At 40.2% G+C, this 21,652-nt stretch overlaps 1 protein-coding gene across 2 annotated transcripts in view; it reads left to right on the forward strand.

The window, feature by feature from the left end:
• The window catches only part of WWP1 (WW domain containing E3 ubiquitin protein ligase 1), a 73,142-nt gene that overhangs the window by 46,704 nt on the left and 4,786 nt on the right, over nucleotides 1-21,652 (forward strand). For both annotated transcript variants that reach the window (XM_058668771.1, XM_058668772.1), the window contains 8 exons: nucleotides 1,486-1,574; nucleotides 5,381-5,540; nucleotides 8,808-8,941; nucleotides 9,030-9,170; nucleotides 13,156-13,276; nucleotides 17,645-17,749; nucleotides 21,025-21,121; nucleotides 21,492-21,564. In XM_058668771.1, coding sequence (XP_058524754.1) covers nucleotides 1,486-1,574; nucleotides 5,381-5,540; nucleotides 8,808-8,941; nucleotides 9,030-9,170; nucleotides 13,156-13,276; nucleotides 17,645-17,749; nucleotides 21,025-21,121; nucleotides 21,492-21,564 — 920 coding nt within the window. The remainder of the gene's footprint in view (nucleotides 1-1,485; nucleotides 1,575-5,380; nucleotides 5,541-8,807; nucleotides 8,942-9,029; nucleotides 9,171-13,155; nucleotides 13,277-17,644; nucleotides 17,750-21,024; nucleotides 21,122-21,491; nucleotides 21,565-21,652) is intronic.

A 21,652-nucleotide genomic window follows, 5' to 3' on the forward strand; every position in this document is an offset into this window, starting at 1 on the left:
GGGAGAGCTGCACTGGTGATGCCAGCCTCTCATACGGACACCAGCTCATGGCCTGGAGCTCCACTCCCTGTCCAGCTCCCTGCTGATGGCCTGGGAAGGCGGCAGAAGACGCCACACATTCCTAGGAACCTGTCACCATGTGGCAGACCTGGATGAAGCTCCTGGCTTTGACCTGGCCCAGCCTTAGTGCTGTGGCCTTTTGGGGAGTGAACCAGTGGATGAAGATCTCTCTCTCTCTCTCTTTCTCTCCCCAGCTCTCTCCTCTCTGGCTGCCTGACTGGCTCTTTCTCTCTCTCTCAACTCTTCCAATTCATAAATAATCCTTTTAAAATGATCATCTTGCTCACCCCCTTCCTCATCACATCCTGTCATTTTATCTTTTTTTATACCACTTCCTGCCATATTGTATTTTCTTCTCTCCCTGACTGCAATGTAAGTTCTGTGAAAAGACAATATTTTGTCTAGTATCTAGAATTGTGAGTTGCACTTTGCATGCAGACGAAGGATGGATTCCCAGTGAAACTGTTGGACATGTGTAGACAACGGGATGCTGGACTGTCTGACATTGTCTGTACCAACAGTGTCGGGGTACACTTAAATAAGAGACTGATGGAATTGTGATTCCTTATGAAGGACTACACTATTATAACAAAATGGGAAAAGTCTGATGGGGGTGGGAGTTTGGAGGGGGGGAAATCCCAGCCTATACAAAATTGTACCAGAATTCAAAATTCAAAATAAAAATATATTAAAAACTTAATTACATTAAAGGAAGTAAATGCAAATTGATCAACTCAATCCAGCCTGCTTGATTTCTTAGTTTAAGTTGTTAGTGTACTATTTGCTTTTCACTGACTGTGTTTAGTGTCAGGCTAAGCCAAACAGCAAACTGTGGGTGATCTGCCCTGACCCAGACTTGCCATACAGGTACTGACGTATGAGTGCTGTAAAGTATTTAGTTTTATCCAAAAGTGAATTCTACTTACTAGTAACCTTGATTTAAGAAGGTTGAAAATTGGTGTAAGTATTGTTTTTCATTATCTTTTGAATAATTATGCCTAAATGCTTTGCCTACTAAGAAATGGAGTGTATAGTATAAGCAGACTATAGAACAACCTCTACCTGTAAGTTTTGCAAATGAGAAGATGTTGTACGTGTTAGAAGATTCTGGTACAGTTAGTACTGGAGGATGGAGTGCTTTTAATTGTAAAGACTTAGGCATCAAATTCTTCCTCTGTTGCCACTCACTCAAATCAGCTGAATACTGGAAGGGGGGTAAGAGTAAGAGAAGGTGGCACAGAAAGTTCTCTAGAGGCATATAATGTAAATCATTATCTAGTTTGTAGAACAAGCCACTTGATTTCTTAAACTAAAGCATTGCTGTATAGAGAACTGTTTGATTTTGAAAATAAAGAGTAGCGTTTTTTGGGGAGAAACTTGTGATGTCTAAAGTGTTTGAATGTTTGTGTTTTTGTTTTTGGTTAGATCATGGCATTAAAGCCCTATGACCTGAGAAGGCGATTGTATGTCATATTTAGAGGAGAAGAAGGACTTGATTACGGTGGCCTAGCAAGGTAAAACAAAATTTTTTTTAAATGCTTTCATATAACTTATCACAAAATGGATATATCACGCAATGGATATATTTATGAAAAGATAATATATTATGCATGTTCAGTAACAATCCAGAATCATTTTTAAAAACATTTACATTTTTACAATTCTACATGTTCTCTGCGTATATAAGTAGTTTTGTGTATATATAAGTAATATAGTACACAGTTACTATTTTTAAAATAGAATTGTTGTAAAATATATGAAAGAACTTGATTTTATTTTTTAAATGCAGTGGTCATCCTTCTGTATTGGTATATCAAGGGCTAATATTCTCTCTAAAATGGCTGACACTAACTCATGTGAAGATGTCTGAATTAATGAGTCAGCGTGTATAAGGTCGCTTCTTACTTTTGCTCTTTTAACATTGTGTGTTAACTTTATGTCTATTTTTAATGCAGTCTCTCACTGCATTAGAGAGAGTTCCAAATCCATTAGAGAGTTCCAAATCCATTAATAATTTTGCTAACAAAAGTACAGACTTGTGAAGCAATATGAATGGAGAATCCTCTAACTTTCAAACTTGGCACCAATTTATTTTTCTAGCAGAAAACTTTCATTAAATCTTTCCAAAGAATTCGAATTGCTTTTCATAGAAACAACCCTCTTTGTGCACTCATATTTAAGTACAGAATTACAGATTCACAGTTTTCCTGTAACTGACAAAGGGAGAAGCAGCACCAAGTCCAGCTGATAGGATAAAGAACTTTCAGTTGCTTTTATGTTACGTTATATTATTATATTATTTTATAATATTTTATTTTATAATATTATATTATTTTATATTATTGCAGAACTTTCAGTTGCTTTTATATTAGCACATTTCCTCATCCAGGACATCATTATGCCTTTTCAGAAGAAATACCAGCTCTCACAATAAAGGTGTCGCATCTATTGCAAGTTTATCTCGATTTTAGAAATATTTGTAGACATTAAAAGTGAAGGTACATCTTAGAAATGAGGAAATATGCCAATGTCTGACTTTATAACAGTCTCATTTTCTATCTGATTTTTTATTTACCTCAGCTGTTTGGGTCTAGTTTTATATTTTTGTGTTTTAATGCTAATGCAGTTTCTCCTATGGTAATTCTTTTGTTTATGAATTCTCTATCTAATTCATATGATAATGGGCTAGATTCATGATCAAATGGTTTGTTCAAGACATCACGATACATCCCTATAGTCCTTGCAACATTCAACATGTTTGAGAATGTTTTCTGTTTTTTGTATATATACACATACAAACAGCAGCTTCAGTAGATATACATTTCTTTCAACAGTTGTTTCTCCAATAACCTATAGATATTGCTTCACTGTTTTCTCGAGTTGAATGTTAGTGCTTAGAAACACAGGGCCACCCCCTCAGGAAACTTTTTTTCCCTCTGGGTGCCTGCACACTCCTTGTCTTGAAGTTCGTTAATTTGGCTGTTGATTGTTCTATCTTTTTTTTAGGAACATATTAAGATCTTCCTTAATTTCAGGGAAGTTTTCTTCTATTATATCTTTGAATATTTTTTCTGTTCCATTTGTTCCATTTTTCTTCAGGAACATCAATCATGGGTATGTGGAATCTCCTTTGTCAGTCTTACGTGTCGATCATCTTTTCTCTGGTCATTATTATCTTGGTGCTTTTTCATTTTGTTCTGATTTCTCTCCAGCCTGTCCTCATGTCACTGTTTGCAATACTGCCCTACGTTTTGCTGCTTCTAATGTGATTTTTTTCTTCATTAGTGGTTTCACTGTTTTCTTCATTTTCTTCTCTAGGCTCTGCTAGCTCATCTGTTGTCTACTAATTTCTTAGCCTCTTGTGTCTCTTCAGTTTATTTGAAAGTATAGAGAAGGCTCTATTAAAGGTTAATCCTTGCTAGAAATTTTTTTTTCTTTTTTCTGCTATTATAAAGATTAAGGTTAGTGCCATGTTATAGCCATTCTTCTTTTGAATTCTTTTGAACAGGACTAATTTTTCTCCAGATTCTATTTCCAAAGGATCAGAGGCAGCTGGAGATTTTATTCCTTATTTGTGTGTCTTTGTCTAAACTTGCAATCACTAGATGTACTCAGTTCTGTAGCCGGGGCATAAGCCTTAGTTCAGCCTCACCACGTGGGAAAGTCATTAGGTAAGCTGTAGTATTAGGACTGGCTCCAGTTTCATGAATTTGTGTTCAATATTTCTTAGTTGATTTTCTTTAGGGACTCCTTTCTGTACCCTCAGGCAGTTCTAGGAATTGTGTTTAAAGTTATACCAACATGATTATAAATAGACTGTCACACCAGATTTGCAAAGAGGTGACCTCCATTATTATTTTAAAATTTTTAGGTTGTAACATTCAATCCCCTAGTAATTAAGATTTCTGTCTTTTCTTTAAAAATGTTAGACCCACATTGCTCCCTTCTCATTTGGCACCAGTTGGCTGAATCAGTAGCTGTTTCTGTTTTAGGGCAGTAATGTTGTATTTTACTGTACCTACCACTGCCCAGGGACCCACAGCCCATGACACTGTGCTTAGAAGTTCTTCCTTCTTGGAGACAATAATTTGGCAGGTTTAGAATGAGAAATAGGGGATGATGGCTAAGCAGAGATCATAGACCCCATACAGAAAATCGAGGAAGAACCCCTTGTACTCGTTAGTTATTGTAAGCATCTGAATTTGGAACTCTGTTTTAGAGGAGATTACCGTAAAAAACCTCTTTCAAATGAATTTATTTTGTAGTATGAATTATTAATCTCTAGTTAGATTTTATCTATTGAACTTTTTAAAATGAGGCAAAATAAATGGTGAAAAGTTAGAAATTGCTGATATTTGAAGACTTCATCTTTTTGTTTTAGTTCCTTTTTAAATTGACAGTAAATTTAAAACTTACACAGTAGCAGTGTGGCTCTACATTATCAACTAATATATATCAAAATTTACTATGTAAAGATCCTAGAAGTGCTTCTAAGAGTTAAGGATACAAAAAAGACATAATAATATGGCTTTTGAAAAATATAGTTTATTTATGTATGTATTTTCTTGTTTGAAAGGCAAATTTACAGGAAGAAAGGATGGGAGAGATCTTCCATTCGCTAGTCCACTCTCCCATGGCTGCAATGTCTAGCCAGGCTAAAATCGGGAGCCTAGAATCCCATCAGGTCTCCTACTTGAGTGGCAGGGACCCAAATACTTGGGCTGACTTCCGCTGCTTTCCCAGGAGCATTAGCAGTGGACTGGAAGTAGAACAGCTGCGATTCAAACTCGCACTCACATGGGAAGCTGGCATTATGAACGGCACTTTAACCCCATGTTCCCAAAACCCATTCCCAGATGTCTTTGAGAAGCTTAGAATCTATCCAGGGATGGGCCAGGTCCTGTACATAAAAAGGAACCAACTTGAGGCTGTTGCCATGAAGCATGCAATAGCCAGTACAGGTATGATACTGAAAATGGCTTCAGAAAATGACCGAGATTGCATTTAGGCTGAGGAAAAGTAAGATCTGTTTTTGCTGAATTGAAGTTGAGGAGTTTTACCAATACAAAGTATGGTGTAGAAATAAGTATATTTTTTATTTGAGGAACACTGAATTTATAGTTTTCCAACATAAGTGCTAGCAGGCAACTTTGAATGTAGAGCCAGGACATAGGAAAAAACCTGAATGGAGGACAGAAGAATCGGGCAGCGGAACTGTTAAAGGCTGAAAACAGAGATACAATGTATAGATGCATGGGTACATTTCATTTTAAATTCACATATATATGAATGCTTAAAAAATAACATCATTTTCTTATAGAGAGTGGTTTTTCTTGCTTTCACATGAAGTTTTGAATCCAATGTATTGCCTGTTTGAGTATGCGGGCAAGAACAACTACTGCCTGCAGATAAATCCAGCATCAACCATTAATCCCGATCATCTTTCGTACTTCTGTTTCATTGGTCGCTTTATTGCAATGGTGAGTTTTTGCCTTTTAAGTCTATTTAATACTGTGCTAATGCCAGATCACTTTAGAGAGGCCTTAGAAAAATAAGCATGATTTTTGGTATTTGCATATTTTGTTACCAAGAACATTTGCCTCAAAAAAAACAGCATCAAAATATGCTTAATTTTCATATTGCCTGTATGAAATCAATAGTATGACAATATGGATCACTGATTTGCTACTTAGTTTGTTAAAGTTGTTCATTTCATAAATTAAAGCCTAACTACAATATGACTTTTTTCTGTGACAGGAAAGTCTGAGTTTTCTAATAATTGTATTGGATTGATGTGTTTGGAATTTTTAGGCGTTTCAAGAGGCACTTGTGGAACTACTATCTTTTGAGAAGTGTTTGTATTTATGTATTTATATATTACTCATCTGTTAATTAACTCAACAAATATTTATCCTGGGCTTGCTCTAATGCTGAGCGTCATTCTCATCACTGAGAAGGGAGAGAACCCACACTTTCTGCTCAGAGGGATCTAAGTTCTGTTCAAGGGAGACAAGTAATAATTACATATCTGCTGAAGGAAGAAGATGTAGCTCTATCATATGTAAAGTTGGGAAAGTCATCTTTCAAGGATGATATGTGAATATAAACATAAAGCGAGATCACAGAAGTATCCTAGAGAACGTCGTAAGGAAAGAACAAGACAAAGCTCGAGGTTGAACCCACGTCTTGCTGGACAGACCGCTGTATGGCCCTAGCTGGTTGTGTGGGAGAGAAAGTGGGAGGACATGAGACTGAGAGCTTCGGTGTGGAGCGTTCAGGCTGTTCACAAGGGTTGTGGTAGGGAAGTGAGTGGCATGATTTAGGTTACATGATCTGACTTAACATTTTAGTAATTGCTTTGTTGCTGTGTAGAGGACTATCTGTAATTGGGAGAGAGGAAAGCAAGTTGAGAGGACGAAGATGGTTTGCAAGAATCCAGATGGCTGTGAAGGAAACATGAAGCAGCTTGGATTCTGAATATAATCTCTGAATATAATCTCAGAACAAACAAGATTTTCTTACAGATTAGATACAGGATGCATGAGAGAATCAAATAGGGCCCCAAATTTTATGGCTTGCTTGTCTTATTTCAATTGCTGTTTCCGAATATGGGCAGGGAAGCAGCAAAGCGAAATTTGGAGGTCGGGCAAGATCAGGACTTGGGATTTGGCTTGTAATGGTTAATAGTTGTGCACATCCACACTGGCATGTAGTATGGATAGTTGGATATATGAGTCTGGCAGTGGGATTCAGGTTAGAGAGAGGCATTTAGAAGTGCTTGACATATAGAGTATTAAAGAAAAACATTTATGATTGGGAATATGGATGGATAAAGTTAAAGATCATTTGTAAATTAGAGAAGGAATAAGCAAGAAACATGAGAGATCAAACAAGATGGTTCCCAGAGACAAAGGTGAAAGGAGATGTTTTAGACAGGAAGATATGTTTAACTCTGTCATGTGTGACTTACAGATGAGCAAGGTAAGGCCTGGAAATTGACCGTTTGATCTTGCAAGGTGAGATTCTTGGGTAGCAGAAAGGAAAAGCTGATGTGTGTGAAATCAGTAGAGAATGGAAGGAAAATTGGAAGCAGCAAATGTGAAAAATATTGAAGACGCTTGCTTTAAAGTATAATGGAGACGTGGGCAGTAATTACAAATGAGTTGTCAAGAATAAAACATTTATATTGGTGATGGTGATGATCACTTAGAGGGTAAGAGAACATTGTAAATATTGTGAGGTCAACAAGAACGGGATGTGGGAACAATGACCTTGAGCAGGAAGAGAGTGAGAGATTTATTTAGTGTTCCTGGGAGCAAGAGCAGGCTTGTCCCTGGTGAGAGTCTGTGGATTTGGAGGCTGTTACTGTGTAGTCCTGGGGCAACACCCAGTTGTCTTCTGGTTACTTCTGTTTCTGGTGAAAGATCATCAGGTCCATGTATGTGATGGGGAAGATGGTGTCTGCGGGAAGAGGGGTAGGGATGAAGCAGTCGTCTAGGAAACCAGGAGAGTGAATGCGTCAATGACTGAAAGGCACACAAAGCATCTACTTGATGTCCTGAAGCCGCTAGCTTGGTGTATGCACTCCGAGCATGGTCAGCTGCCTGGGCGTAGGTGTTGAGTAAGCTGAAAATACAACAGTGAGGCAAAGTTTGAAGGTAAACAGTGGGGCTTTAGAATGTTTGTGGAAAAAAGGAACTAACAATAGGTTTATTTTCATGTTAAAAAAATTGAAGTCAGTGCAGTTTTTTTTTCCATCATATGCATTTTCTATAATTTTTCCAAGTTCCTTTGTACAAGGGAATAACTTTTTTTTTAATCTTAGGAGGTTATTCCAGCAGGGCAGGAACGGGGTGGAGGTGGTGGAGAGAAAAAGGGGAGAAAGGGAAGAGAAAAGGGGGAAGGAGGCCAGAAGGAGAAGATAGGAGGAATTTTTTTAGATTTATTTTATTTATTTATTGAAAAGTCAGATATACAGAGAGGAAGAGAGAAAGAGAGTAAGATCTTCCATCTGCTGGTTCACTCCCCAAGTGACCACAACAGCCAGAGCTGCGCTGATCCGAAGCCAGGAACCTGGAGGTTCTTCCTGGTCTCCCATGCGGGTGCAGGGTCTGGGCCATCCTCGACTGCCTTCCCAGGCCACAAGCAGGGAGCTGGATGGGAAGCAGGGCCACCAGGATTAGAACCGGCACCCATATGGGATCCTGGCATGCAAGAAAAGGACTTTAGCCACTAGGCTGTTGTGCTGGTCCCACAAGGGAGTAACTTTTTAATGGTTTGTGATGGAATTTAAGCTGAGTAAGGGTAGCCTAACTTCATCAGCAGACTTGAGAGACAAAATGGCTTGTTCTTGATGCATTTTTTTTAATAGGTGTGTTGGAGTCAGACATTGCTGGGGCTTGGGGTGTCCCGTGCTGGTGGTGGTAACCAGGCAGTAGTCTACAGAGCCCTTCCTCTTTGCATCTGATTTGGTTATACATAAAACTCTAGAGTCAAGGATGTTGATAAAGATCATGTGTTATCCTATTTATAATTTGTGTGCATGTTATATAGATATTTGATATCTAAATAATAATTATTAACCCTATCATTTGTTTTTCAAGCTCAGGATTTCACAAATTTTCATGATTGAAGCTATTCTTTTTTATTTGTAAAGCCTGACAATTCTGTTGCCATTATGCTTTAAATTTAAATGAGGGATTACTGTTTTGTGAATCTTAAATAAGATATTTTGTTTGTCTTGGCAGGCATTATTTCATGGAAAATTTATTGATACTGGTTTTTCTTTACCATTCTACAAGCGTATGTTAAGTAAAAAATTGACTATTAAGGATTTGGAATCTATTGATACTGAATTTTATAACTCCCTTATCTGGATAAGGTTTGGAGATTTATTTTTTTCAATATGGTATTTTCTTGAAACCCATTTACACATCTTGTTAATCAGTATGTGCATTTATTTCTCTTAGAGACAACAATATTGAAGAATGTGGTTTAGAAATGTACTTTTCTGTTGACATGGAAATTTTGGGAAAAGTTACTTCCCACGACCTCAAGTTGGGAGGCTCCAATATTCTGGTGACCGAGGAGAACAAAGATGAATACATTGGGTAAGGGGAAATGCCGTCATAAGGTTAATCTCTAGCACTTATGGAATAAATTAAATAACTGAAATACTGAATGTTTCCTTACCCTTTTTTTCACTTCTTGAGGGAGTTCTTCTACACATTACCAATTTTCTTCAAATAGAAGACTATATGAGCATGATAACCTTCACTTTTCCACTGCCACTTGCTGTTCACATGCTACCTTTGTTGAGAGCAGCAGTCTGGGGACATGGCTGATGAAGAGAACTGGCCAAAGTCTGTGCAGTCTGTTCTAGGAGCGAGGGCCGGGGCGCTGTGAGCAGCAGCAGCAGCACTGTGCAGTCTGTTCTAGGAGCGAGGGCCGGGGCGCTGTGAGCAGCACTGTGCAGTCTGTTCTAGGAGCAAGGGCCGGGGCGCTGTGAGCAGCAGCAGCACTGTGCAGTCTGTTCTAGGAGCAAGGGCCGGGGCGCTGTGAGCAGCACTGTGCAGTCTGTTCTAGGAGCAAGGGCCGGGGCGCTGTGAGCAGCACTGTGCAGTCTGTTCTAGGAGCAAGGGCCGGGGCGCTGTGAGCAGCAGCAGCACTGTGCAGTCTGTTCTAGGAGCAAGGGCCGGGGCGCTGTGAGCAGCAGCAGCACTGTGCAGTCTGTTCTAGGAGCGAGGGCCGAGGCGCTGTGAGCAGCAGCACTGTGCAGTCTGTTCTAGGAGCGAGGGCCGGGGCGCTGTGAGCAGCAGCAGCACTGTGCAGTCTGTTCTAGGAGCGAGGGCCGAGGCGCTGTGAGCAGCAGCACTATGCAGTCTGTTCTAGGAGCAAGGGCCGGGGCGCTGTGAGCAGCAGCACTGGGCTGCATCCCAGGTGTATGTCTTGGGTTTATTCTCACTTCCTGTTCAGGTTTTTTCCCCTTGAAATTTTGGCTTTTTTTTTAAAAGATATATTTATTTTTATTGGAAAGTCAGCTTTACAGAAAGAATGAGAGATGGAGAGAAAGATACTCTGTCTGCTTGTTCACTCCCCAGGTGGCCTTAATGGCCAGAGCTGAGCCTATGTGAAGCCAGGAGCTAGGTGCTTATTCCAGGTCTCCCACATGGGTGCAGGTTCTCAAGGCTTTGTGCCATCTCGACTGCTTTCCCAGGCAACAAGGAGGGAGCTGGATGGGAAGTGGAGCTGCCAGAATACAAACTGGCACCCATAAGGGGTCCTGGTGCATTATTCTGTAGTTTGCTTTCTGTATCATTCAAGATCAGTAGCGATAAGTCTAACTCTTTTTCCAGATAAATCATTGTAAATCTATACCAGATTAGCTGTTTTTGTTCCGTGGCATCACTCACATAGGCTTTTTATGTTTGGTAAACTTAAAGTGTCTTTGTACAAAGTCCAGCAATAATAATCAGATAGCATACTGAAGCATGTATTCTGTGTTCCCAAATACCGAAAGCAATTTAAGTTGCATCATCTTAAAGTTTGCTACTTTGAGCTTTTTACTGTATGTTAGGTTTGCTATTATTTTTAATCATCTTATCCATGTAGTACCTACTATCTAAGAGTTATTATCTAATCCTGCATAAAGTTTGTGCAAAGTTTAGTTTCAGTATGAAGTGACAAACTGCTTATTTTTGAATTTTGGAAAGACTAACTGTTGGATAATTTGTCATAATTTTTTTCAATTAAGATACCTTGTAAGTATGTATGAAGTACTGTTGAAATACAAATTGGGGAAAGAGTGCTTGATTCTGGAAGAGACAGAATTCTCCATATGATGCTATGAATAAAGTAAATACATGAGCACTTGCCTGATGGAGGCTTGGCTTTTTGGGAAAGAAAAGCAGCAAGTACAGGGATATTGAACTGTTGAAGGGAGTAGTGTATCCTGGGAATTTACAACTATTATTTATGTCAGAATGGTAACAGATGGCAGAAATACTGACTAAATAGGAGTTTAGAAGTGGTAGTGATATGTTGCCTTCTTGTAAAAACACCATATTCCTTTGTATAAGTTTTTGTCTAATTTATTAAAAAGACATCTCCCATGTGTTAATTTACTGCCCAGATGCCCCCACAGTTGTGAGTGGCTGGGACCCAGTTACGGGTCCAACACTTGCTGCCTCTGTAGGGGAACTGGAATTGGAGGCAGAACAGCACTCAAAACCTGGAGCATTGATGAGATGTGGGCATCTAGGAAACCAGCGTGTCCTCTCCCAACATCACACGGACAAACATGGGATGGTCTGAATTGCTTTTAGAAAGATAACTTTGACATCATAGGTACGGGGTGATTTGCGTGTGACAGTTGTGAAGGGAAGTGATGTGAGACTAGAAGGCTGGTTGGTCAGTACTGTGGTGGTGAGGCACTGTAGATCCATGATAGGACAGTTGCTGTAGAGGTAAAAATGAGGGAATGGACTTTTAAGGATGTTACAAGAATAGGATGGTTCAATGATTGCATGTAGTTGGGGGATGTGTTGCCAGTTGATTTTGTGGCAGGACACCAAGGAGTGACATCCTGTCTCCCTCTTACTCTCAATAGGGAAACAGGATTTGGGCATTCAGGACTTCCTGGCTTTTCAGTGATAGTTCAAACTTTGGTAGTTGCAAATGCCATCTTTAGAGAGCCAATAGCTAGAAGAGCAAAGAATACAGACAGAGGTAACGCCAACATTTTTGGCAGAGTGAGACCAATGTAGGGGACAAGGAATCACCAAACCCAAATCAGGAAGGGTGGCATTCCCACACCTGAGAAGTACGAGGAATTTGGAGGGCCGATGGCCAGTGCTGCAGGAGGTTCCTGTAGCATGAACGGGGCGGGGTGCTGGACTTCAGAAGTGCAAATATCTGGTGACATCTGTAAAGATTTTTATTCTTTGGGGACAGATACTGAAACCAAACTACCAAGGTTTATAGCTTGGATGAGTAGGAGATGAGAAGCTGGAGATGGTCTGTGTGGTGGCACAGAGAGAACCGAGAACGGTAGTGTAAGAGTGACTGGATTGAGGGCCCAGTGCGATGGCTCGGTGTCTAAATCTTTGCCTTGCACGTGCTGGGATGCAACATATGCGCCGGTTCTAATCCTGGCAGCCCCATTCCCATCCAGCTCCCTCCTTGTGGCCTGGGAAAGCAAAGCATGGGGGACCCTGCACCCACATGGAGACCTGGAGGAAGTCCCTGGATTGTGACTTCGGATTGGTGCAGCACTGGCCGTTGCGGTCACTTGGGGAGTGAATCATCAGACGGAAGATCTTCCTGTCTCTCCTCCTCTCTGTACATCTGACTTTCCAATAATAATAAATAAATCTTAAAAAAAATGTGAGACAAAAATTGTCAGTGGCTGATGAAGGAAAGTTTTTTAAAAGATTTATTTATTTTTTATTAGAAAGGCAGATATACAGAGAGGAGAGACAGAGGAATAATGTTTCATTTTTACCTTTATTTCTTCTCTTCTGGTTAGGCTATCTTCATATTCCTCAATAAACGGCCTGTTAAGAAGCTGTTTCCACATTTAAGCCTCCCTGAGCCACGAGCCTTGCAAGCACGTGGCCTATCGACAGATTATCATTGCTTGCTGTTGGGACAGCCCCTTGCATCCCTGGGAGGAAGGCTTTGGAGTCCTCGGATCTTCTTTGGCTAATGTTTTGTGGAAAGAGACACCGTTAAATGACTAGCCACTGCTTTCCTGTATCCGCACACTCTATTTGGAATTACCTATCTGGATGTAAATAGGAAATAATTAGTGCTAGGATTTTCTCTATCTTTTTGGCAAGAACTCACTTTGTAAAAAAATTCCTTTTAGTAGCTGCTGATGGGTGCCAGTAGAACTGTATCCTCATGAAAGCTTGTGCTAACTCTGAAGTTATGTGTGCGCATACTTTTAGGACCTATCCACACAAACTCATCCTTGTGGTAGGTGCCTGTGTGTGGTGTATTTAGAAAAACAGAAGGATCTTTAAAATGTGTTTTTACGTCTTGTATTGTATCAAATACCAAACACCTGCTTTTAAATCTGTTTTTTGTTTTCAGTTTAATGACAGAATGGCGATTTTCTCGAGGAGTGCAAGAACAGACCAAAGCCTTCCTGGACGGTTTTGATGAAGTTGTTCCCCTTCAGTGGCTACAGTACTTTGATGAAAGGGAACTGGAGGTCAGGACCTTTAACTGTGGTGTTGTGGGCAATGTTAGTCGGGGAGTGGGAATTGTGGTGTTGTGGGCAATGTTAGTCGGGGAGTGGGAATTGTGGTGTTGTGGGCAATGTTAGTCGGGGAGTGGGAATTGTGGTGTTGTGGGCAATGTTAGTCGGGGAGTGGGAATTGTGGTGTTGTGGGCAATGTTAGTCGGGGAGTGGGAATTGTGGTGTTGTGGGCAATGTTAGTCGGGGAGTGGGAATTGTGGTGTTGTGGGCAATGTTAGTCGGGGAGTGGGAATTGTGGTGTTGTGGGCAATGTTAGTCGGGGAGTGGGAATTGTGGTGTTGTGGGCAATGTTAGTCGGGGAGTGGGAATTGTGGTGTTGTGGGCAATGTTAGTCGGGGAGTGGGAATTGTGGTGTTGTGGGTAATGTTAGTCGGGGAATGGGTTATGCTTTTGTTAGAATATTATCTACATATCTTTAAATCATCAAATATAATCTTGGATAGCTTCATTTTTCTAAATGTTTAGATGACTTTAATACTAACATTAGATGAGACTTGCTTGATAACATTCTGTGAAGCATAATGATGTTGAAACACAGAATCATCAATGGGTGCCAGCTGTAAGGGGTCATAAATTGTGATTGAAACATAGTGTTTGTAATAAAATGTATATAGTGATAATTCTTAAAATCTTCTGAAATCCCAGTTTGGCGCTTTGTTGCTTAAAGATGAGATTATTTTTTAATGTGGGAGGAGAGAAAGGGAATACGCACACAGGCCACACGCTCCCAGCCAGGGATTCATTTCCCAGATGCGTGCAGTGGCCCCTGCTCAGAGGGTAGGATGCATAGCCCGGGTTCAGAATCCAACCCAGGTCTCCCACATAGGTGGTGGGAACACAGTCAACTTGTGCCTTCACTGTTCGTTGCCTTCCAAATTCTGAACTAGCAGAAAGCTGAACTCAAGAGCCAGACCCGCTTGTTGAACTCACGCTCTCTGCAGTGGGACCTAGGCACCCTAAACTGGTGACTCACGGAACCACAAAGATCAGATTTTAAGCCATGAGTTTTTAGTGGTGTTAATTTGGACTTTATGTGTGCATGCTAAAATACCCATAAATTTTACTGTCTTGGTAGTTTGTAAGCGTATAGCTCAGTAATGTTAAGTATATTCACGTTATTATGCATCCGGTTGTCAAAACTTTTTCCTACTGCAGTTTATCTCCACTACATCCGAGTCTCTGGCAACAGACATGCTACTTTCTGTTTCTGTGAGATTGACTACTTTTAGTATCCCCTGTAAATGAATTGACACTGTATTTGTCCTTTCGTGATTGGCTTATTTCACTTAGTATAATGTCCTCAAGGTTTATGTGTGCTGTTGTACGAGTCAAAATTTCCTTCTTTTGAAGGCTGAATAATATTCCACTGTAGATTTATATCATTTTATTACCCAACTATCCTTTAGTAGATATTTGTGTCACTTCCTACAATGGGCTCTTGTGAATAGTACTAATAAAACATGGTATAGGACTATTTCTTTGAGAACTTGCTTTCAATTCTTTTGGATATAAATCCAGAGTTGGCATCCTATACTTATTAAGGAATATATTATACAATTCTCCTTAGCAACTGCACCATTTTACATATCCACCACTGGTATACAGGGTTCCAGTTTCCCCACATCTTACCAACGCTTGTTATTTTTTTATAACAGGTAGTAGCCCATTGTGGCTCTGGTTTGCATTTCTCTAATGATTAGTGATCAAGAAGTCTGGAAATCTTTGTTCCCGTCTAGAGGTGAAGCCACAGGCAGAGCGTTGGTAGGACAGTCCTTGCTATTTCCTCTTGACTTGTGTGGGTGCAGAATTTTACCAGTAGACATCCTGGACCCTCCATTAGGAGATTAAGGTCACGCATGTCATCCAGCATAAATAATACTTTAAATTTTATATGGTAATATTCCTGTCTTCTGGCAATGCTGATTTACCTAGGAAATATATGCAAATGAAGACTGTGACTGTTAGATTCTCACTACAGCTGTTTACCACCTCTTTCCTCACAATTTACACAGAAAAGTAGAAGCATGTGGTGAAAATATCATGGAAAGCATTTTTAGAGTAATGTTTATTAGATCTTTTTTTAAGGTTTATTTTATTTTTGTTGCAAAGTCAGATATACAGAGAGGAGGAGAGACAGAGAGGAAGACCTTCCATCCATTGATTCACTCCCCATGTGACTGCAATGGCCAGTGCTGTGCTGATCTGGAGCCAGGAGCCAGGAACTTACTCCAGGTTTTCCACATAGGTGCAGGGTCCCAAGGCTTTGGGCCGTCCATGACTGCTTTCCCAGGCCACAAACAGGGAGCTGGATGGTAATCAGGGCTGCCAGTATTAGAACCGGTGCAAATATGGGATCCTGGGGCTTTCAAGGCGAGGACTTTTAGCTGGTAGGCCACCACGCCAGGCCCTATTAGATCTTTTTTAAGTCACAGATTTCATTTAGAGTCTGAAGGGCTTCATCATCAACCAAAAGCAAAACAATAAAAACTCTAATATTGTAAGTAGATGTATGTTTAAGCTTTCTGCCACTAGGAGCAAGGAAGAAGATGCTACTCATTGGAACCTTGTACCAAATGAGCTAATCAGTACAAGTTAAAACAGGCCAGACTTAGAAGTAAAATGTTTCATTCACTAATGGCAACATAATTGTCAACTCAGGAAATCCCAGTGAATCTACAAAACAAATACTAGAAATATTGAACTTACAAGGGTATAGATACAATTTGATAATAAAAAGTCAGTTTTCTATCTCTGCATTAGTGACAAACACTTGAAAGTAGAAATTTTGGGCCAGGCACGGTAACATAGTGGCTAAAGTTCTCTATGCACCAGGATCCCATATGGGTGCCGATTCTAATCCTGGCAGCTCCACTTCCCATCCAGCTCCCTGCTTGAGGCCTGGGGAAGCAGTCGAGGATGGCCCAAAGCATTTGCGACCCTGCATCCACATAGGAGACCCGGAAGAGGCTCCTGGCTTCTGGCTTTGGGTCAGTGCAGCTCTGGCCATCACGGACACTTGCAGAGTGAATCAGTGGACAGAAAATCTTCCTCCCCCGCTCCTCCTCTCTGTTTATCTGACTTTCCAACAAAAATACAATAAATCTTAAAAAAATTGGACTTTATTAAAACTGAAAAATTAGTTTCTTTAAAAGGAAACCATTTAGGATGGCCTATATAGCAGGGAAACAAAAAACATTCTGGAGCACAAAGAGCCATATCACAGAAGAGGGACTATGGAAGGCAAGGTGACCCATGGGAAGATGCCTGTTACTAGCTGCAGAAATGCAAATTAAAACGAAGTGAATCCTACCTGGCATGGTGTCAAAAAGCTTCTTAAAATGCTGAATGTAACTCGGCCCTGTGGAGTCGCAGTTCCACTATTATGTGTTGATCGAAATGTAATATATAGCCATATAAGAGACTGATATATAATGTTCACCAGAACGCTACTCATAATCAATTGTGGTATGCTCATATCGTGAACTATTATTTAGTACTACAACAGAATGAAATACTAGTACTCTCGATAACATGGCTGAGTCTCAAAACCGTTGTGCTGGACAGGAGACAGAAAAGCAGGTACGAGCATGTGTGTGTGTGTGACAAAAATATGTATGCATGTGGATTCCCAAAAAGGCAAGTGTGATCTGAGAAACCATTTACCAAGCCTGGGCGATGGCTTGGACGGCAGAAGGAAGGTGGGAGGGATGTGCTGTAGCTTGGTTTTCATGGAGGCTACCCAGGCTGTGTGCATCTGTTGGAGCTCATCTAGAGCCATGCTTTTATCTATGCAAATTGTAACTCATAGTTCGTTTACGAAAAGATTAAGAGGCAAGTATTTCAGGTTACTATTCCTGAAATAGTTTTTTCATCCCATATATAATAAGCAAAGGTTATTTCAAACTTTCACCCATGTATAATATTTTATTACCAAACAGGTGATAGGTATGAGGTTAGAACACTTTTGATTCTTAAGTCTGTAACATTGCATCAGTTTATAAAGGCATAAATTGATGTTTGAAACTAAACAATCTGTGTACCCAAGGGAATTTTATATTTATATAATACATTGTGTATATATGTATGTGTGTGTGTGTAAAACAGAGGAGATATGAGTACTGTGTTGTTTTCAGTTTGAGCTCCGTAAACAAGGACAAGAATCCGAGACTCCTTCCTGCTCCGTTGTTACTGCTTCTTAGACTCGCTGGCTGCCTGTCGACCATGCACACAGCCTGATGCTGCGCGTTAGGAAGTTTCAGTCATCTAACTGTCATCTTTGTGAAATCTTGACTGTGTCCCAATACCTTGTTCATTTCCTAGGTCATGTTGTGTGGCATGCAAGAGGTTGACTTGGCAGACTGGCAGAGAAACACTGTTTATCGACATTATACAAGAAACAGCAAGCAAATCATTTGGTTTTGGCAGGTATTTGGTTTTTATCTTTTAGAGGGACGTATCGAAGAAAATCATTTCTAATAAAATGATTGAAAAACCTTTTTCAGTTGAGACTCCCTTTGGACATAATTTTTAGCTTTCCAGTTCTAAATCTGAAGTGAATAATGTGAGCACTCGTTGAAAGAGCGTGTGTCTTTCTGACTGAAGCAATCAAGGGTAGATTCTTATGTGAGAATGTGTTAGAGCTGGCAGTTATATAAGTGGTGCATTAATTTTTAAAGGTATCAAAAGCATCCTATATATTTCATTTAATCCTGAAGTAAAATGGGGAAATACGTTTTTAATCTGATCCTTTAGAAGATGATATGCTACAGAATTAGAAAACCTAGTGGATAATATCCAAGAACGACTGTTTATTTTCTTATTTTTAGTGTATTTTGTCTAGAATTTTAACGGGGTGGCTGGTCTTTGGACAACCCCAGTGTGCCATACTGGGACAATCTAGAAGCACATTTTAATCAACTTTTTGCTGATTTTGTATGTTTGAGAATTTACAATGTGTTATTTAAGGCTATCCTTTACATAAATATTCTAATAATACAGGTTCATTTGAATAACTGGATGCCTGAACTTTGGTTTACACGTACAAAGTGAAAAGTGGACCTGAGTTTTTACTACTATAGATTTTCCAAAAAATGCATCTTTCATAAGGATACGTATCATGAGTTTATGGTTTAATATTTAAAGTACTGTAGATAATTTTAGAGGTTTAATTGAAGTGCACTTTAAACATGTGCAGATGGCACATCCCAAAGCTTTTAACGCAATGGTATTGGTGTATTAACAGAGATTTGAATCGATCTGAATGTCCATCAGGAAAGCATTGAGTAGATAAACAACAGTAATATATCCATTTGATATTTCTGTACATTATGCTAATTATTCTTTTTTAAATGCAAATTGAGAATGTTGGAGAATATGTTTTATTATAGGAAGAAAACCACAGTCACTAATAGTGTGAATGTGTTATTCTTTGGTTGAGCAGAAATATACATTCCATATAGTAAAGTGTATGCTATTACACACACACAGCATTTCTGAAAAAGCAAGAAAACGGTAGCAGTGTTTCTGGAGGGCACTTTTCAGCCTGGGAGGCCAAGCTGGAAAAGCCGCTCTCCATGCCCCAACCCTGTAGTTGTTTTGAATTGATCATCTATTATAAATAAATTAAGATGGTAGAAATAAATCCATTTAGACCTAAAATCTAAACTGTGTTATATACTGTATATATCTAGGTGTTTGCAATATTCTTAGGGTCTTTATCCATTTGGACATTTCTGTCTGCATAGATAAACAGCTTAAGCTTAGGGTAATGTAAATATGATTCTTATATTTTTTTAAATGGGACTTTTGTTTTAAACAAGATTTGTTTTTTTGAAAGGCAGAATTACAGAGGTGAGACAGAGAGCTCTCCTGTCTACTGGCTCACTCCCTAGGTGTTTACAGTGGCCAGAGCTGGGCCAGTCTGAAGGTGGGAGCTTCTTCCAAGTCTGCCACATGGATGTAGCAGCCAAGTAGTTGGACCATCCTGTTGCTTTGCCAGGCACATTGGCAGGGAGCTGGATCGGAAGTGGAGCATCCAGGACCCAAACCTGCATGTGTGTGGGATGCTGGCACCACAGGCTGAGGCTTAATGTGCTACACCATGGTGCTGGCCCCCGATACGCCTATTTCCTAAATTGGATTTGTCTTCAGAGAAATGAAGACACTTTTGCCAAAACTGGTAATGAACTCTGTTCCCTGACTGCTGAAATATGTGCCTGAACACAGTTCTCATGTGAAATGTTTGTCATGCTTGGCACAGTTCTTTGTCGTAATTAAAACCTGTCTTGTTTAATGTTATTTCTGCTTTCTAAGTTCCTTGCTCTATAGTATACTCAGATCAGTCACATCAGGGTTGTATCACTTTACACTTTTATTGTCCTTCTTTCAAAAGTATATCTCATGCATTAGATCATTTTCGAGGAATGTACAGTTGGTTTTACGGGGTACCAGAAAACACAAAGTACTGGGGAAAGTGTTCATTGGGAGAAAATACCACAGGTGATGGAGTGTGCCAATAGGGCATTGTTCATTTGTTTTCCATGACTTAAAATAGAGAACAGCAACTGAGCTAGGGAAAAATAACAGTGGTTTAGAATTCAGTCACACTCAAGTTCACATGTTGGTTCTGCCAATTTTTTAGCAGTTTCAGAAGGACAAATTATGTAGCCCATCTGGGACTCCACTTTATTGTATGCAGAGCAGGGATATTACAAATGATACCCATTGGGCCCAGCACTGTAGCCTAGTGGCTAAAGTCCTCGCCTTGCACGTGCCAGGATTCTATATGGGAACCACTTCCCATCCAGCTCCCTGCTTGTGGCCTGGGAAAGCAGTCACGGACGGCCCAAAGCCTTGAAACTCTGCACCCAAGTGGGAGACCTGAAAGACGCTCCTGGCTTCACATTGGCTCAGCTCCAGCCATTGCGGCTGCTTGGAGAGTGAATCAATGGATGAAAAATCTTGCCCTCTGTCTCTCCTCTCTATAAATCTGACATTCCAATAAAAAATAAATCTTTTTTAAACATGATACCCATCTCGGACCTGGTACAATAGCCCACTGGCTAAAGTCCTTACCTTGCTCAGGCTGGGATCCCATATGGGCACAAGTTCGTGTCCCCACTGCTCCACTTCCCATTCAGCTTCCTGCTTGTGGCCTGGGAAAGCAGTAGGGAATAGCCCAAAACCTTGGGACACCACCTGCATAGGAGACCCAGAAGAAGCTCCTGGCTCCTGGCTTTGGGTCAGCTGAGCTCTAGTCATTGTGGCCACTTGGGGAGTGAACCAGCGAACACAAGATCTTCCTCCTGTGTCTCTCCTTCTCTCTGTAAATCTGCCTTTCCAATAAAAATTTTAAAAATTGATTTCTGTTTCAAAGAGTTGTTGTGACAACAAAATGCATGGAAAGCACTTATGGCAAGTGTTTGCCAGGGTCCTGGTCGGCCACAGCTCTCTATTATAACCCAAAAACACATTTATCTTCTTCACATGTTTTAGGGTATGATGTCATTCCGGTGACTGAAGCTTTCTAAACCTCTTGTTTATTTCCTGGCCGGCCTGTAGTGTCACCGTGAGAATTACCTTAAGTAGGATTCATAACAGGGTTATCAGTGTCTATCCTTAATAAGTGAGAACTATCACAACTATTTCGTATCATATACCTTTGGAACCAACTCAAGTCTTGCTTTGATTCTGTCACACAGTTTGTGAAAGAGACAGACAATGAAGTAAGAATGCGACTACTGCAGTTTGTCACTGGAACCTGCCGCTTACCTCTGGGAGGATTTGCTGAGCTCATGGGTAAATGCAAGTTTCACCGTATGGAATGACTGTTAGGCAGAAGGATTAGCACTCTCTGTTGTTTCAAGGGCTTGTTCCGCAGTGAAAGAAATGAATAATTAACATCAAAGTCATTTGTAGGACAAAATTTGGAAGTTGTGCCCGAGAGCCTGGAGAGTGGTGCTTTCCTGCCTGGGGTGATGTGAGCGGATCGGGGATCTGGAAACAGTCTCTGTCCCCCTCGTGGGATTCCTCCTGCTGGGGGTCTGCCGCAGGAAGCCTCGACAAGCAGAAACAACATCTATTCTCAATTGTAATTGTTTTTTTTTTTTCTGTATCATTCATTCAAGTTCAAAGGACCAGCTAAATTTTGTCTTGTTTTCTGATTTAGGAAGTAATGGGCCTCAAAAATTTTGCATTGAAAAAGTGGGCAAAGACACCTGGTTACCAAGAAGCCATACATGGTAAGTTTAAGAACCCTGAATAGGAATTTGAAAGCTGGAAAGAATATTGCTTTTTTTAAATATATATGTAAGATTCAGTATGACTGCT

Source organism: Ochotona princeps, chromosome 9 (assembly GCF_030435755.1).
Source record: "Ochotona princeps isolate mOchPri1 chromosome 9, mOchPri1.hap1, whole genome shotgun sequence".
Lineage (NCBI taxonomy): Eukaryota > Metazoa > Chordata > Mammalia > Lagomorpha > Ochotonidae > Ochotona > Ochotona princeps.